General features: G+C 42.5%; 1 protein-coding gene across 1 annotated transcript; it reads right to left on the bottom strand.

Annotated features, from left to right (window-relative positions):
* Nucleotides 1-1840: 1840 nt before the first annotated feature.
* LOC103417452 (G-type lectin S-receptor-like serine/threonine-protein kinase SD1-1) lies at nt 1841-3602 on the bottom strand. Its single transcript, XM_070822872.1, has 5 exons — nt 3307-3602; nt 3003-3213; nt 2653-2890; nt 2427-2574; nt 1841-2341 (listed from the first exon to the last, which is right to left on the bottom strand). Exons 1-5 carry the CDS (start codon nt 3340-3342, stop codon nt 2045-2047), a joined length of 930 nt encoding a protein of 309 aa, XP_070678973.1. The 5' UTR covers nt 3343-3602; the 3' UTR covers nt 1841-2044.
* Nucleotides 3603-14903: the final 11301 nt, after the last annotated feature.

Here is a 14903-nt window from a genome sequence, read left to right as displayed (position 1 = left end):
TTCACAAATTCAATCGCTTTAGCGTTTTATTAAATAGTCTCTATTTTGTGTATAGGTGCACCGATGGAAGATGATCCAGTTCTCCCTAATTCGAGCAGCTCCCCGAGAGCGGAGTACTTGTGAGTGGACCCCTTATCAAATGTATATTTTATAATTAACCATCTAGCATGCAAATTCATATTACCTGATTTGAATACGTTTTATATTATACTTTGCTTTACGAATTTCTATATTATGATTTATTTAAATTACATTTTATGAAATGTTATAACTATTGATTTCACACTTAGAAAAGGTTTACGACTATTTCTTTTATGCCTTATGAGATATTGCGGATTTATGATATATTATGGATTTGTGGTTTATGAGAATGATTTGAGTTGTTGACTTGAGCTTTGAGATTTGAGTTATATTTTGGGTATATATATCTAGTGAGTTATCATACAACACATCCACACAACACGGGTATTAGATGTCTATGGTCATAGGACACTGTGATGAGGAGGAGTGGGATATATGTTATACCCCTAGTTTCATTGCCAAAAGCAGTGTCGGACAGCTTCACTAGTCACAACTAGTGTCAATGTGAGATGTTATAGAGTTTATTCTCCAGCGTAACCCGGAGTAGTATAGCTTCACCTTCGGGTGATGGGGCCTACCATGTTTCTTGACTGACGTAACCCAGTGTCGTACAGCTTCGCTTTCGGACGATGGACAGGTACTGCCTTCGGGCGACTATGATACCCCTAGAGAATACAACTTTGATGGGATTTATGGTTTTGCCTTCGGGCATTTCGAGATGCATGTTTTAGAGATGATTTTATGGTTACAAACTTTTCTAGCATGCTAGAGTTTTAGAAAAACCTATACGTAGTATTATATCTGTTTTCAAAGCAGGGGGTTATTATGTTAAGAAAGAATTTGGGTTTGAATAGTATTAGTATAAATATAACTATGGTCCACTCACCTTTTCTGTTTTGTGCCCACTTAGGACCTTGTGACGAGGAGTACGACCCGAGTGTCGAGGTATTTCCCTACCAGTGACTTTGAGCTCTTCCATTTGGGTATGATTTTCTTGCTGAATTGTAATCTGAATTCTTATTTGCACTTGTAGTTCCGTGTAGTAGTATGCTCTGGACATATTTGTATTTCTTTTGTTTCGAATCTATGATCATTGAACTTTCCGATACCCTTATGTTTAATTCAGGATCTTGTTATTGTTTATTATTTTTGATCTTCAGGTGCTGATATTTTCTTGTGCTTGTATGGAATTATGGCTTTCGTCACTTCCGAGTGTCGGTCAGCACGTGCCATGCAGGTATCATTAGGATATTTGGGTTGGGGCGTGTCAGTATACCTCAAACCTATGGGGAATTCTTTTGAGTTGTGTTTCAGAGGTATGTGCAGGGACCTATGTTTAGCATTTATACTAACTTAACCCTAATGCATTCTCTCGTCACTTACTACGGTTTAGTAATATTCCGATCTTCACTGGTAATTGAGAGGTTTAAGGTTTGATTATTGTCAAAGGTGAATTTGAACCCCATTTTGAGGCTTACCCTACTCCCAACCTCTTAGTGTAAATAATATTGTTTATTCAAAAAAAAAAAAAAAAAAACTGAATGCATAATCCCATAATGATGTCATTAGGATTCTGTTCTGATGTCATTAGGATGCCTTATTGTACAAACAAATAATCTACCAAACCTCAATCCAAATAGGATAGTATCAAGAACTCTTATTCTTCAAGAATAACCGGAATATTATCTTTACTTGGAGTCCAAGTTAAACTCTAATCCTACTTACATTCCATAACTATAGTGACCTATTAGCCGTTGGATTAAAGTATAATATCCAAAATACTCTTGCACACATAAGAGGGCAATTTAGATACATCTCACAACTTCGTTGATAGGGTACGATCCGTCCAGAGATGAATCGACAATTTCAAAGGCATTGCCTTCTCTACACAAGGAATCTCGATTTGAGTACAAATACTTGAGAAGTAACACAAAATCTCTACAAGAACTGGCAAAGTGCAAACTCAACGAGCTTCAATAACTGCTACTGTTACATCATTTACAGAAGGAGCTTCTTTAGACGTTGAACAATCCGGACCACTGTTTTTCAAGCTAAATGCTGCCTTTTTCGGACGTGGAAGAGTAGTTTCATTCCCCAACATGAACACAACATCTAGCATGGTTGGCCGGTCTGTTGGGTATTCTTGAACGCACAAGAGCCCAATCTGAATGCATCTCATAACTTCAGGAGTCGAATACGACTGGTTCAATGATGAATCAATTATGTCCAAGACTTTTCCTTTTGTCCACAAGCCCCATATCTGAAACAATTTTGAGCACAAAGTTTAGATCATTGGACTACTCGAAAGTTAGATTCATCGGTTGAAAAATTATCTGTTTACTTACTAGTCCAACTAGATTTAGAGATGAGTTTTCAAATTGGAAGGTATTCTTCCTTCCACTAATGATCTCTAGTGTCAAGACTCTGAAGCTAAACACATCGGATTTTGTGGAATATAGCCCATCCATAGCATACTCCGGTGACATGTAACCGCTGCAATTACACAATATGAGTAAAAAAAAATATTGGTTCTACTTGAATTTTTTTTTTCAAGGGAGATGAGACAATTACTAGGTGCCAACAACTTTGTTCGTGTTTGCTTCAATTTGGTCATCCCCGAACATTCTTGCTATGCCAAAATTTGATATTTTTGGGTTCATTGAACCATCGAGTAAAACATTGCCCGCTTTCAAATCCCTGTGGATTATTTTTAGTCTCGAATCTTGATGAAGATATAGGACGCCTCGAGCAATCCCAATGATAATTTGAAACCTTTTTCTCCAATCTAACGACGAATTTCCGTTTTTATCTGAACACCACACATAAAAGCTTCTATTATCTACAAGTTTATGATTTCTTAATTTCAGGGTTTATGTCAGAAAACTTAAAGTATTTAATAGCAGTGTGTAAAGATGGCATACCAAAAATGCATAAGTCGAAGCTACGATTTGGCATGTATTCATAGATTAGCATCATCTCTTCTTTATGTATGCAGCAACCCAAAAGCCTCACAAGATTTCTATGCTGAAGCTTTGCAATAAGCATTACTTCGTTCTTGAATTCGTCTATGCCTTGTCCTGAATTTCTCGATAATCTTTTAACAGCTATTTCTTGTCCATCAGCTAGACATCCCTGAAATCATGGTGCAGACTCGAAAATCTTAATGACAACAGAGATGCCGAAGCCACATAATGCACAGATCTCAAAATGTTCTAGGGGAAGTACCTTATATACCATGCCGAAGCCGCCATGGCCAAGCATGTTAGCATAAGAGAAGTTTTCTGTGGCTGCTACCAAGGTGGTTAAATCGAAAGAAGGTAAATCTGTTTCTCCTCTGTGTTCATCAATTGGCAAATCTTCATATCTTCGTACACCAGAAGCAGTGGGATCATTCAGAAATTTGGGTTGTCCTCCTCTCCCTATTTCAGTTCCATTGAAATTTCAGGCTATAAAAATTTCCTAGACGAAAGAAAATGAAACTTGAGCCGAAATAAAGCTGCAAAACAAATTTAAGACGAAAGAAGGGGAAACTTTTTGTATACCTTCCAGAACCATATAATTTTTTCAGTTTCATTGTGTTCTTAATATTTATACAATTCTGATTTTTGTTGTAATTGGGGACCCGGGAGAAGATTAAAGTATGTTTGTACCATACTTGACCAATCCCCGAAACTACTGAGCACCGGTCAACGTTATACAGTCAAGGACTCAGAAGAGTTTCCCTCCAACCAGGAGGCCAATCACAGCTCGACGCGTGTCGACATCAGAAGCCAATCATAGCGCGACACGTGTCAACATCTGAAGCTAATCACAACACGACACTTGTCAATGTCAGAATGAAACTAGAAACTCTCTTCTATAAATAGAGATCATTCTCTCACAATATTTCCTAATGTCATTTGTACTAAACCATTCACTAGTACTCACAAAATGAGAGCCTGAACCTATGTACTTGTGTAAACCCTTCACAATTAATGAGAACTCCTCTACTCCGTGGACGTAGCCAATCTGGGTGAACCACGTATATCTTGTGTTTGCTTCCCTGTCCATATCCATTTACATACTTATCCACACTAGTAACCGGAGCAATCTAGCGAATGTCACAAACTTAACACTTTCTGTTGTACCAAAGTCCTCACTGATTTTGTGCATCATCATTCACCTACAAAAGCTTCACCCATAAAAGCTTCACCCACCACAAAAGCTTCGCCCACCACAAAAACTTCACCTACAAAAGCTTCACCCACAATAGCTTCACCTACAAAAGCTTCACCCATAAAAGCTTCACCAACAAAAGCTTCACCCACAAAAGCTTCACCCACCACAAAAGCTTCACCCACAAAAGCTTCACCCACCACAAAAGCTTCACCTACAAAAGATTCACCCATAAAAGCTTCACCAACAAAAGCTTCACTCACAAAAGTCTCACACCACAAAAGCTTCTCCCACAAAAGCTTCCCCCACCACAAAAGCTTCACCAACAAAAGCTTCATCAATGGAGGACAACTACAAATTGCTTCATCAATGGAGGACAACTACAAATTCTCAAAAGCTTCACATTATCTTGACAAGATAGTGTGAAGCAAAATCAATTCATGGTACCCAACAAAGTTTCAACCTCAAAACTTCACCTACAAAGCTTTATATATATATATATATATATATATATATATATATATTCGGAAATTCAAAAATTCAAAAATTTGAAAATTTGAAAAAATAAATAAATAAATAAATTGCCTAGGCTCCTCTTATTTGAAAAAAAAAAATAAATATATATTCGGAGTTTTGGGTTGCCACTTAGAAAGGAAAATGGTGAAATTTTGTTACTTTGGAAACTTGGCTACTAGCAAGACACCTTATTCGTCAACTCTCTTGACCGGAGACTTGGGGGACTCCTACCATATGCTACTGTACCTTGATACTCAGAAGTCTCATGACCACTCAGTGACTTGGATTTTTTCAAGTCTCCAACCAAGCAGTTTTCCTCACTCGGGAAATTAAGGGAGCACTACCTCAACATACAGGCTTCACTCATAAAGCTTCAACATACAAGATTCAACAAAAGGAAAAATTCAAAGAACTTAATGAAGAAGGCCTTGGTGTATTTAACATAATACGTTGAAATGAAGCAAAGCTTGTTTATTGATATCTCCGATAAGTTACAAATATGTACATATACATGAATCAAAATAAACAAACAAGAGGGAGCCTTCACAAAGGTTGCTCAGGAGAAGTCTCAGTAGTCGGGAGAGCCCCAGAATTAGGAGGCACCAGAGGGTGGTTATTCGGAGCCTTAGTACTAGGCAGAACCCCAGAAAGATGAGGCACCAAATGTTGATCGTTTGGAGCTTCATTACGCGGTACAGCCCCAGAAGACGAAGGCAATAAATGCCTTTGGAACAAACCCACAAATCTCTGATGATTAAGTAAAATTTGACCATTAGATTCCTGCAGCTGGTCGAGCTTCCTCTTCATGTTTGTAGCATAGTCATGTGCGAGCATGTGTAACTGTTTATTCTCATGCTTGAGCCCTTTGATCTCCTGTTTGAAACTTATCACTTCAGCTGCCAATGATTCAACTTGGCGGGTTCGAGCAAATAGGCGTTGGGCCATATTAGACACAGAACCTGCACACTGAACACTTTGAGCCAGATAATCCTTAATAGCTAACTCATCAGACCGTTTGGAAAGTAGTCTGTTATCTTTGGGAGTGAGAAGGTTCCTGGCCACCACCGCAGCGGTCATATCATTCTTCATCATAGAGTCCCCAACGGTAAGAGGACCAGTAGGGGATAAGAAAGATGGGCGTCATATGTTGTCTTAAGAAGGCATGGCTGCCTCTTCACCAAAGTTCAAGTCAAAACAATGGTCGGATGAGCCAGACATTCTCAGAAATGATGAATGAGAAATGAGGTGCAATAAATCTCTGAAGTAAGGGGAAAATTCCTACAAGCAATAACTCTCTAAATGTACTTCTAGCACAAAATTGGTGCCCTTATAAAAGAAAAGGCAACAGGGCCGTTGGTTCAAAAATCGAAGAGGCACCACTCTCCGGATTCCGAATAGAGACCACTTTCCACATGCAACATCATCTCCTCGGGTACCACAGATAACTTTGCCAAAAATCTCTGACAAAGTTTAGACATATAAATTTTGAAGGTCCAGCTACCCTACTATTACCCACAAAGGTAAAGGAACAACACCACTGCTTGATAACTAGAAAGTCTCAATGTGTGTCAACCTTCATGCTCCGTGGCAAGGCAGACTGGCAAAAATGTCAAACCTTTACTCACATTCGAGAAAACACTCCCAATAAGATTGCTTGCTCAAAAATTGAAGAGGCACCGCCCTCCGAATCTCGAGAGTCAGACTTCCAACAAGATTGCTTTCTCAAAAATCGAAGATGCACCATTCTCCAAATCTCGAGAGCCAGACTCCCAATAGGATTACGTGCTCAAACATCGAAGAGGCACCACCCTCCGAATCTCAAGAGCCAGACTCCCAATAAGATTACTTTCTAAAAAATCGACTGTTCTCCGAATCTCAAGAGTCAGACTCCCAACAAGATTGCTTTCTCAAAAATTGAAGAGGCACCGTTATCTGAATCTCGAGAGTAAGATCCCTGACAGGATTGCTTGTTCAAAAATCGAAGAGGCACTGCTTTTCGAACTTCGAGAGCCAGATTTCCTTGGATAAAGCTTGTCTGCAATCTTCACACGCAACATCAGCTTTTCAGATACCACATACCAGTTTTTCAAAGTGCTCTGACAAAGTTAAAACACGTGAAGCTTGCAGCTCCCACTACATTGCTATGACCAAGAAGGGTAAAGGAATAGCACTACTACTTGTTATTAAGGAGACTCTTATATATGTCGACCTTCATCCTCCATAGCCAGGCAGACCTGCAAATAAAAAAAAATGCTCAACTTTTCCTCACATCCGAGAGGGCACTCTCAGCAGAGTTTCTCGAAATACTCAGCTTCTTTTCCTCCCCATAATACCTCTGCAAACAAGCCACACCAGAGCAAGAGTATCTCATATCATCACGGTTAAAAGCAAGAGTATCCCATATCATGCTTTTTCCCTGTCTTTTCCTTTGGCCTTGTTCTTACCTGTAAGACAAGGAGAAAGAGAGCAATCAGTCAGCACTTGGAATCAAGCTTCCAGTTAGAAACTGATTGCCTGTAACCCCTTGCCTGATTACTTACCTGGCATTGCTCTTGAGTACTCATCTTCAACATCTTATGCTTCCAAAGAAGATACCATATCTGCCTGAGGAACAGATAGGGCAAGTGAGAAGGATACAAGGAAGCATGTGGAGACAAGCGTAACAGAACACGTGTCGATACATCCACTACTTTGTCAACAACAAAAGTATCCCATATCATCAGGGTCGAACGTACTCCAGATTTGATGGACTTGTTTTGACCCTTAAATTCTTGAGTCAGCCTTATACTCTAGAGGAAACCAGAAAACCCTCCAGCCCAGTTCAAGAATAAACTGGTGGAAAGTTACTTCTTCAAAAGCAAAAGTATCTCATATCATTTATTCTCCATTTGCTTCTCCTTATCTTTGTTGCTGTTTACAACACAAGAAGAAGGAGAACAATCAACCGGAAGCTGAAGTCGAACCTCCGATCTAGGTTGCTTGCTTGGAAGTCTGATTGCTTACCTTGTCTGTTACCTCATTCCGAAAATCTCCTAGCTCGGCGACTTAGGGGACTCCTACTATAGGGTTTGTATCGCACTTGACCAAGCCCAAAACTACAACTAAGCTTCAAGTGAAATTGATACATTACCTTGTGCATCTTCATCGGTTAAAGATACCACCCCTGGATGGAGAAAAAGTACTTCCAGAGAAAATGACACATCTACATATGAGACAGATAAGGCAAGTGAAAATGATACCACACTTCGGTACTTAGAAGTTTCGTGATTACTCAATAGCTTGGATCTTGCAAGTCCCCAACCGAGGAGCTTCCCTCACTTGGGAATTTAGGGGAGCAGTGTTTGTACCATACTTGACCAATCCCGAAACTACTGAGCATCGGTCAACGTTATACCATCAAAGACCTAGAAGAGTTTCCCTCCAACCAGGAGGCCAATCACAGCTCGACACGTGTCGACATCAGAAGCCAATCGTAGCGTGACACGTGTCAACATAAAAAGCCAATCACAACACGACACGTGTCAATGTCAGAATGAAACTAGAAACTCTATTCTATAAATAGAGATCATTCTCTCACAATATTTCCTAATGTCATTTGTACTAAACCATTCATTAGAACTCACAAAAGGAGAGCTTGAACCTATGTACTTGTGTAAACCCTTCACAATTAATGAAAACTCATCTACTCCGTGGACGTAGAAAATCTGGGTGAACTACGTACATCTTATGTTTGCTTCCATGTCCCTATCCATTTACATACTTATCCACACTAGTGACCGGAGCAATCTAGCGAAGGTCACAAACTTAACACTTTCTGTTATACCAAAGTCCTTATTGATTTTGTGCATCAACAAAGTACAACGGTCTATCACAAATGCCTTGGAAAAAAACCTTCATACATCTGGGTGCCTCGGCTTTGGCTTTGGTATCAGGTGAGCTATGCTGGGGTAAATGGCCGCGCATGTGGCATTCAAGGGCGTGTATGTCTCATACCTTGGGGTAGGGGGTATCTTGACGCGGGTTTGACCCACTGCATTGACTGCCTGGGGGCGAGCGTTATTGTGGCGATACCCTTGGTTATCGGGATAGTGTCCCTTACTCTTTTTACTGGAAGGAGAGTGGTGAGGATGGAAATCCTTCCTCTTGCCTTGAAATTGATATGTATGTTGATTCGGTGAAGCATTATGCACGGCATGGGGAGGTGCCACTGCTGTTTGGAAAGTCGAGGTCTTCTCATTTAGGTGAGTCTGGCTTCCACCTCCCACTTGTTGATAAAGGATGGTTGTAGGGGGTTTCTCCTGATATGTCTTTGCCTCGGCGGAGGCATGGTTATAAGCCTGCGCCATCACCTTAGAGTAAGTCTTCCAAGTATTGGCATTGATCATGTATTTAAAGAAACAATCACGTAGACCTGCCGTGAAGGCTTTGAGGGCAGTCTTGTCGTCTGCCTCGGCACACCGGGAGTATTCATGGCTGAAGCGGCCAGCATACATACGTAATGACTCGTCTGGCTTCTGGCGGATAGTGTACAGGTCATCTGCAGAGTGCAAGCGATCGGTTTGGAAAATGTGTTGGGAAACAAATAGTTTCCTCAATTCCTCAAATGAGTCTACCGTCTCAGGTGTAAGACGACAATACCAATTTAGAGCTCCGCCAGAGAGGGTGGAGGGGAAGAGAAGACATCGCTCTTCGTCGGTGTGCATCCGGTATGCCATGGTGGACTCAAAGAGGTTAAGGTGCTCAATCGGGTCCTCTTTCCCAGTATAAAGTTGCAAGCCAAGCTTCTGCTTTGTCTTTGCTTGAAGGGGGGTGTTGAGGATCCTCCTTGTAAGAGGGCCAGGCCTGGGTTGGTTCCAGTCAGGTATTTTAGCCTGACGTTCAGCCTTCAACTTGTTTACTTCCTCAAGAAGTTGTAGGACAAGGGGGTCCTGAGCGGAGTTATGTGCCACTGGAGCTTTCTTTCGTAAATCTCCATCTCCTCTTGGAATTAGGAAGGTTTGATCAAGGGCATGTGATTTTTCCCTGGACTCGCTGTACTGGCTTCCAGGGTATGTCTGTCGGAACACCTCTGAGTCCCCTGTACCCTCATGTCTCTCTAGGACTTGTTGCCCCTTCCCCAAGTTGGTGGCCGGCTCGGGCCGTGGCAGGGGACCGAGTCTCTCAGAAATCCTTGGGTCATTGATCTTTGAGCTTATATGGATGGAATTCTCTCGACGTTGCTTCAGGAAATCCCGACAATCGCGAAAGACAGCTTTCGATCCTTCTGCCCCTTCAGCAAAGAGGTGTCTCCCTCCGCTTCTCATGGTTCGGGTCGAAGCAACTGGGTTAAGAGAAGCCTCATGTTGATTATCAAATCGAGGGGTAATTTGTTCCCTATCAGGGATATCTATGTCGAATGCATGTGACCCTCCATGTTGGAGGGCACCCAGTTGATGGTTGACTTCCACGGGGGCAACAAGCTCGCGTGTCTGAGCTTGCCTAGCTTCGTGAAGTGTCTCGAAGAGCTTCTCATATTGCTCCTGGAGGACCTCATTCCTCATTGCTATCTTGTTGTTCTAAGCTTCCAACTCATCGACTTTAGCTTGAAGAATAACTCGTTTTCCTTCCTTCTTTCGTTGTTTCGCACTATGTGCAAGGGGGGTGTCATTCTGTGTGCTGTGGCTTCCTTCGCTTCCCATGCTGGAGAGGGATGCCAGATCAAAAGAAAGTGTACGAATGATAGAAACCAGCTTGACACAGCTGAAGAGAGTAGGAATAAGTGTCGTTTCCCACAGACGGCGCCAAATGTTGATGCACAAAATCAGCGAAGACTTTGGTACAACAGAAAGTGTCAGGTTTTGTGACCTTCGCTTGGTTGCTTCCGTCACTAGTGAGGATAAGTACGTAAATGAATAGAGACAGAGAAGCAAACACAGGATGTACGTGGTTCACCCAGATTGGCTACGTCCACGGAGTAGAGGAGTTCTTATTAGTAGTGAAGGGCTTACACAAGTACAAAGGATCAAGCTCTCAATTTAGTGAGTTCTTGTGAATGATTTAACACAAAATGGCATTAGGCGATATTGTGGGGGAATGACCCCTATTTATAGAAAAACTTGTAGCTTTGTCACATTGACATGTGTCATGTTATGATTGGTTCTTGATGTCGACACGTGCTGCGCTCTGATTGGCTTCTAATCTTGACACGTGTCGAGTAGTGATTGGCCTCATGGTCGGAGGGGAACTCTTCTGGGTCCTTGACAGTATAGCGTTGGCCGGTGCTCGGTAGTTTCGGGATTGGTCAAGTATGGTACAAACAGTGCTCCTCTAAAATGTTGATGCACAAAATCAGCGAAGACTTTGGTACAACAGAAAGTGTCAGGTTTTGTGACCTTCGCTTGGTTGCTTCCGTCACTAGTGAGGATAAGTACGTAAATTAATAGAGACAGAGAAGCAAACACAGGATGTACGTGGTTCACCCAGATTGGCTACGTCCACGGAGTAGAGGAGTTCTTATTAGTAGTGAAGGGCTTACACAAGTACAAAGGATCAAGCTCTCAATTTAGTGAGTTCTTGTGAATGATTTAACACAAAATGGCATTAGGCGATATTGTGGGGGAATGACCCCTATTTATAGAAAAACTTGTAGCTTTGTCACATTGACATGTGTCATGTTATGATTGGTTCTTGATGTCGACACGTGCTGCGCTCTGATTGGCTTCTAATCTTGACACGTGTCGAGTAGTGATTGGCCTCATGGTCGGAGGGGAACTCTTCTGGGTCCTTGACAGTATAGCGTTGGCCGGTGCTCGGTAGTTTCGGGATTGGTCAAGTATGGTACAAACAGTGCTCCTCTAAAATGTTGATGCACAAAATCAGCGAAGACTTTGGTACAACAGAAAGTGTCAGGTTTTGTGACCTTCGCTTGGTTGCTTCCGTCACTAGTGAGGATAAGTACGTAAATTAATAGAGACAGAGAAGCAAACACAGGATGTACGTGGTTCACCCAGATTGGCTACGTCCACGGAGTAGAGGAGTTCTTATTAGTAGTGAAGGGCTTACACAAGTACAAAGGATCAAGCTCTCAATTTAGTGAGTTCTTGTGAATGATTTAACACAAAATGGCATTAGGCGATATTGTGGGGGAATGACCCCTATTTATAGAAAAACTTGTAGCTTTGTCACATTGACATGTGTCATGCTATGATTGGTTCTTGATGTCGACACGTGCTGCACTCTGATTGGCTTCTAATCTTGACACGTGTCGAGTAGTGATTGGCCTCCTGGTCGGAGGGGAACTCTTCTGGGTCCTTGACAGTATAGCGTTGGCCGGTGCTCGGTAGTTTCGGGATTGGTCAAGTATGGTACAAACAGTGCTCCCCTAAGTTCCCGAGTGAGGGAAACTCCTCGGTTGGGGACTTGCAAGATCCAATCCCTTGAGTAATCACGAAACTTCTAAGTACCGAAGTGTGGTCTGATCTTCATCTGCCCTTCTCTGGAAGTACCTTTCCTCCATCCGGGAATGGTGTACTTAGCTGATGTTGACGCACAAGGTAATGTATCAATTTCACTTAAAGCTTAGTTGTAGTTTCGGGCTTAGTCAAGTGTGATACAAACCCTATAGTAGGAGTCCCCCAAGTCGCCGAGCTAGGAGATCTGCCGAAAGAGGTGACAGACAAGGTAAGCAGTCAAACTTCCAAGTAAGCAACCCAGGGTCAGAGGTTTGACTTCGGCTTCCGGTTGATTGTTCTCCTTCTCCTTGTCTCTCATTCAACTGCCAGGATAAGGAGAAGCAAATGGATAAGAGATGATATGAGATACTTTTGCTTTTGAAGAAGTAACTTTCCACAGGCTTATTCTTGAACTGTGCTGGAGGGTTTTCTGGTGCCCTTTAGAGTATAAGGCCGACTCAAAAATTTGAGGGTCAAAACAAGTCCATCAAATCTAGAGTACGTTCGACCTTGATGATATGGGATACTTTTGCTGTTGACGGAATAATGAATGTGGTATGGAAAGGTGTCGTGCTGTAGTGATCTGTTTCAGCTCACCGTTGAACCTTCTGCTTCAATCTTTTGCATGGCAGAAGTGGTGTGCAACCTTTGCATTTAAATGGTCATTCAGAACATTCCTTCATAGTGACTCATCCACGCTTGGCAGCTTCAGTGTAAAGAGCCAATATCTGATCAACTGTCATGAGGTATTTGCCGGTGGAATTCGTGACCTTGACAGCAGTTGAGGATGAGTACTCGAGAGCAATGCTAAGTAAGCAACCAGGCAAAGGCTCCAGGCAGTCAGTTCCAAATTGGAGGTTTGATTTCAGGTTCCGACTGACTGCTCTCTTTCTCCTTGTCCTGCAGGTGTGGACAAGGACAAAGACAAAGACAGGGAGAAAGCATGATATGAGATACTCTTGCTTTCGACCCTGATGATATGAGATACTCTTGTTCTTGGTGTGGCTTATTTGCTGAGGTATTATCGGGGGGAAATAAAGCTGAGTATTTCGAGAGGTTATGTTGAGGGTGCCTTTTCGAACGCGAGAAAGGGTTGAGCATTTTTGCAGGTTTGCCTGTCCGTTGAGGAGGGAGGTCAATGTATATAGGGATTTCCCAATAACAAGTAGTAATGATATTCCTTTACCCTTCTTGGTCACAGTAATGTAGTGGGAGCTGCCAGCTTCACGTGTTTTAATTTTGTCAGAGCACTTTGAAAAAGTGGTATGTGGTATCTGGAAAGCTGATGTTACGTGTGAAGATTACAGACAAGCTTTATCTAAGGAAATCTGGCTCTCGAAGTTCTGAGAGTTGTGCCTCTTCGGTTTTCGAACAAGCAATCCCGTCGAGGATCTGACTCTCGAGATTCGGAAAGCGGTGCTACTCCGGTTTTTGAGAAAGTAATTATGTTGGGAGTCTTTTCTCGAATGTGAGTAAAGGTTGGACGTTCTTGCCAACCTGTCTTGCCGCAAAACACGGAGGTCGACACACATAGGGACTTTCCAGTTGTCAAGCAGTGGTGCTGTTCCTTTACCCTTATGGGTAATAGTAGGGTAGCTGGAACTTCGAAATTCTCGTGCCTAAACTTTGTCAGAGATCTTTGACAAAGTTATATGTGGTACCCGAGGAGTTGATGGTGCATATGGAGAACGGTGATTGAACAATAAGATTCACGTGCTTTCTACTTCACCAGAAATCTTCGACAAATTGCCCGTAATTTCCGCAAAGCTGAGTGTGCATGTGACAGGTGCTGACGAGGCTGAAAAAGCAGGTGTTTCTTCGATTTCTGAGATCGGCCCTCGTGGTCTCTGAGCAGCCCAGCTTTTGAGAAAGCAAACGCCTCTTCGATTTCTGAAGCTCCGTCGAGTGCAGATTTTTATAGAGGCTGGCATTAAGTTCCACAGCACACTTGAATCTCTACCAGTAGAAGCTCATTTCTTGCACTTCTAAGATCTTGATTTGTCTGACCTTTTCCCTCTTCAACACATTTGAAAATGTCTGGACCCTCCGACCGTCGTTTTGACTTGAACCTTGGAGAAGAGACAGCCACGCCTTCTCCAGACAACATATGGCGCCCATCCTTCATATCCCCTACTGGTCCTCTTACCGTTGGGGATTCTGTGATGAAGAATGATATGACCGCTGCAGTGGTGGCCAGGAACCTTCTCACTCCCAAAGATAACAGACTACTTTCCAAACGGTCTGATGAGTTGGCTGTTAAGGACTCTCTGGCTCTTAGTGTTCAGTGTGCAGGTTCTGTGTCTAATATGGCCCAACGCCTATTTGCTAGAACCCGCCAAGTTGAATCATTGGCTGCTGAAGTGATGAGTCTCAAACAGGAGATTAGAGGGCTCAAGCATGAGAATAAGCAGTTGCACCGGCTCGCCCATGACTATGCTACAAACATGAAGAGGAAGCTTGACCAGATGAAGGAATCTGATGGTAAGGTTTTACTTGATCATCAGCGGTTTGTGGGTTTGTTCCAAAGGCATTTATTGCCTTCGTCTTCTGGGGCTGTACCTGGTAATGAAGCTTCAAATGATGACCCTCCAATGCCTCCTCCTTCTGGGGTTTTGTCAAGTACTGAGGCTCCGGATAACCACCCTCCGGTGCTTTCTCTTTCTGGGGCTCTACCGACTGCTGAGACTTCCCCTAAGCAACCTTTGTGAAGGCTTCCTTTTG

The sequence above is a fragment of the Malus domestica genome, chromosome 05 (genome assembly GCF_042453785.1).
Source record: "Malus domestica chromosome 05, GDT2T_hap1".
NCBI lineage: Eukaryota > Viridiplantae > Streptophyta > Magnoliopsida > Rosales > Rosaceae > Malus > Malus domestica.
The sequence above is the reverse complement of the archived record's forward strand: the minus strand, read 5'-3'. Positions and strand labels throughout refer to the sequence as shown.